We start from the raw sequence: 3,550 nt of genomic DNA on the forward strand, positions 1-3,550 counted from the left end.
GTATACGAAAAATAATCAAAGATCTGCAACCCATGCTGACAGAGGATGTGACATTAAAAGAAATCTTTCCCAAACCTCCCATTCTTGCATTCCGGCAACCACCAAACCTCAAACAGAAATTAGTCAGCAGAAAACTTCACAACGATTTTAAAGACATGGATACGGGCTCAAAACCGTGCAGCAACAAACGCTGCAAACTCTGCAAACATATTTGCCAGGATCCCACAGCCAGTCACAACCATAGAACATTCAATGTTAAAGGATCATACAGCTGCACATCCAGGAATTTAGTGTATATGATTCAGTGCAACAAATGTGACCAAGGTTGCTACATTGGGGAAACCAGCCAAAAACTACAAGGAAGAATGAATATGCACAGACACTCTATACTCCATCATGAAGAAGGAAGATACTGCTCACCTGTGGGACATCACTTCTCACAACCAGATCATTCCATAAATGATCTAAAAATCAAAATCCTCAATGGAATGTTTAAAAGCACCCAAGAACGGAAAACATTTGAACTCAGAATGATAAGACTCTTTGACACCAAAACCAAAGGACTTAATGTGGACATGGGTTTTCTCACACCCTACCAAAATTTTCTGTAATTATCCTGCTTGCCTCCACTCTTATCCACACTTTATCTCCCCTCCCAAGCATCCCTTCCCCTCCCCACCTTTCTTTGACACTGTCCCCTGCCTTCAAACACTTAACACCCTACCTTATCTACAGTAAATATCTGTTGTATTTTTTTCCCCTCTCTCCACACTGTTTTAGCCATAGATTCCTTTGTATATCAGTATTGCTTGACCTGAAGAAGAGAGGAGAACTCTCGAAAGCTTGTCCTATGACATAAATTGTTAGTCCAATAAAAAAGGTATCACCTAATACTAAAGTACTCATTTATTCTGCAATATATATATATATATATATATATATGCACCTTACAGTACTGTATGTTGTAATGTATCTGTTGCTCTTATACTCACTGTTTGTACTATATTTTCCCTTTATTGTATTTTCTAAAGTAAAGTAGGGGAGTGACGATTTGAAGGGTGAGTGCTATCTTCTTATGAAACACATTTAAGACAGGACATGAAGTAAATGGGTAACACAACAGCAATAAATATCTATATATATATATATATTTAATGCTTTCCTTTTGTTTTCCCAAAAAGGTATCAGGAATGATTACAGGATGAATCTCAGTGTCCCAGTTAAATTGGCAGCCTTCCTCCTGCAGACTTCTCTTGGGGTTTTGGGAAACATCATTGTCCTAGGAGCTTACATTCACATCGCTCAGATCCAGCAGAAGATGAAGCCGGTAGATAAAATATTCTGCAGCTTAGCATTTTCCAACATGATGATCCTCCTTACCAGAGGATCGCCACAGATAATGTCATATTTGGGCCACCAAAATATACCGGATACCGTTGGCTGTATTGTCATATTCTACACATACAGGCTATTGCGTGGTGTGTCAATCTCTTCCACCTGTCTTCTGAGCGTGTTTCAGGCCATTGTTATGGCTCCTGCAACATCCAGATGGGAATCCTTGAAAACCAAAGTGTCTAATTACATTCTCCCATCCTTGGCTGCCTTTTGGCTGGGCAGTGCAGTTATAAACATATATATCCCCTTCAGTGGTCTTGCTCTTGTCAATGGGACGGTTCCTTTCTACAGGGTGGGCAGCTGTTTGTTCAGACGTTTTGGACCTGTGTTTGAAGAACTTTTCAGCACTTTGATTAACGGGTGTGACTTCATCTTCATCTCCTTAATGTTTCTTAGTAGTACGTACACAGTTTTCATCCTCCGAAGGCATGGACAACAGGTCAAGTATCTTCACGCCATTAAAACTGCCACGCGAGAATCAGTAGATAAGAAGGCGTCTAAAAATATCATTAAGTTGACTGCCCTTTATGTTTTCTTCTTTTCAATCGACACTTTGATTCTGATTTACACGGTCACTCGGATAAGTTTTCCGGCACTACTTCTTGAGATACAGCTGTTTTTGTCTTCATGCTTTTCCATGCTAAGCCCTTTCCTGGTCATGACTTTCAACAAGAAAATTAAGATTCCATTGGGCTGGTTCAGAAAAATGGAAAAGTCTAACGTGTGAAGTGTCTGCATTGGGGAAATGTAGCTTTATAGCTTCCCAAATAGCATCTTATGGGTCAAGTTCTTAGACTGGGTATTTTGTACGTTCTCTTCATATATTAGTATGTTTAAAAGCAAAATTGTCCCACTGGCATCAGTGAGTATTTTAATGTCTTTAGACACTCCTAGAAGAAGACCGTTTGGCTGAAACGCGTTGGAGTGGGAGTTTTTGTAGGGGGACCCCTTTCTCCTCACCACACTATAAGGACAGTGCATCAGCACTTATGGATTTTTGGTGATGTATTGTCGGACTAATGTTACTTTGGACATTATTCCTTATCTGGATTGACACATTCACAGTGATATATACAGCTCAACCCCATTATAACGCTGTGCTTGGGGTCCAAACAATCACACCGCGTTATTAGTGGATCGTGTTAGAAATAATGTACAATTGTACTGTATGCAAAGTTTAGATACCAATAATCATGTTGTAAAGTATTCATAAATATGAAAATTGGGAACCACGCTTGCATCGCGCTAAAAGCGAATCCGTGTTGTAACGGATCGCGTTATAACGGGGTTGAGCTGTACTACAATTCTCTATCACAACAGTTATTATTTGGATATTCTAATTGGCTTTCACATGTATTGCCAGTTGTCAACATCTTAGTGCAGTCTCTATTTTTTGGTGATTGCTCTGTCTGTCTGTGTCTGTGCAGCTTTGTATAGCCATTCATGTCGTTATATTGCCTTCTCTCTATTTAGGGTTTTAGGCAGTATTTCCTCTGTACTTGGCAAGCTGGCAGATATTATATTGCGATATTGATTTTCATTGTGTACTAGGTCCTTTGTATTTTTGTCCCATACCCACACTTCCCCTTTTTGTCCTTTTGTGGTTATTTGAGGAGTTTGACAGGTCCCCCTCTATTTCAAAACTTTCTCCCCTGTTTTTAAATAGTCCATTAATAAATTGTTATTTTTCATTCCCTTGGTATACCTGTGTGCTTCATATTGGTTTCTTATATATTATTAGTGTTACCGAAGCACCGCTGTCTATTATTACTTTAATACATATTTGACAGCTTATGGTAACCAGTTTTTGATACTAGGCGTGCATGCGGTATACTGTGTGTGTGTGTGTGTATATATATATACATGTAGAGGTATCAGTACCGTGTTAGCCTTTTGCTTGCTCCATTCATTGTAACATTGCCAGAAGAAGAGATCAGTGTATCTCGAAAGCTCGCACAAATATAAGCATTTCGTTAGCAACAGAACGGTATCATCTATTTATTTTTTGATTATACAGCAAAACCCCGTTATAGCGCGACCCATTATAACGCGAATCGGTTATAACGCGGTCTGAGCATGGCTCCCGAATTGAAAGCCTAATTTTGCCAGCTTACCTGCATCTCAAATCCTCCATTTTGCCGCCTTTCGCTCTCCT

General features: G+C 39.5%; 1 protein-coding gene across 1 annotated transcript; it reads left to right on the forward strand.

Annotated features, from left to right (window-relative positions):
- The first annotated feature begins 1,201 nt into the window (after positions 1–1,201).
- On the forward strand, positions 1,202–2,122 carry LOC142486421 (olfactory receptor class A-like protein 1). The gene has a single exon (XM_075585009.1). The coding sequence runs from the start codon at positions 1,202–1,204 to the stop codon at positions 2,120–2,122; it is 921 nt and encodes a 306-aa protein (XP_075441124.1).
- The last annotated feature ends 1,428 nt before the right edge of the window (positions 2,123–3,550 follow it).

The sequence above is a fragment of the Ascaphus truei genome, unplaced genomic scaffold (assembly GCF_040206685.1).
Source record: "Ascaphus truei isolate aAscTru1 unplaced genomic scaffold, aAscTru1.hap1 HAP1_SCAFFOLD_857, whole genome shotgun sequence".
NCBI lineage: Eukaryota > Metazoa > Chordata > Amphibia > Anura > Ascaphidae > Ascaphus > Ascaphus truei.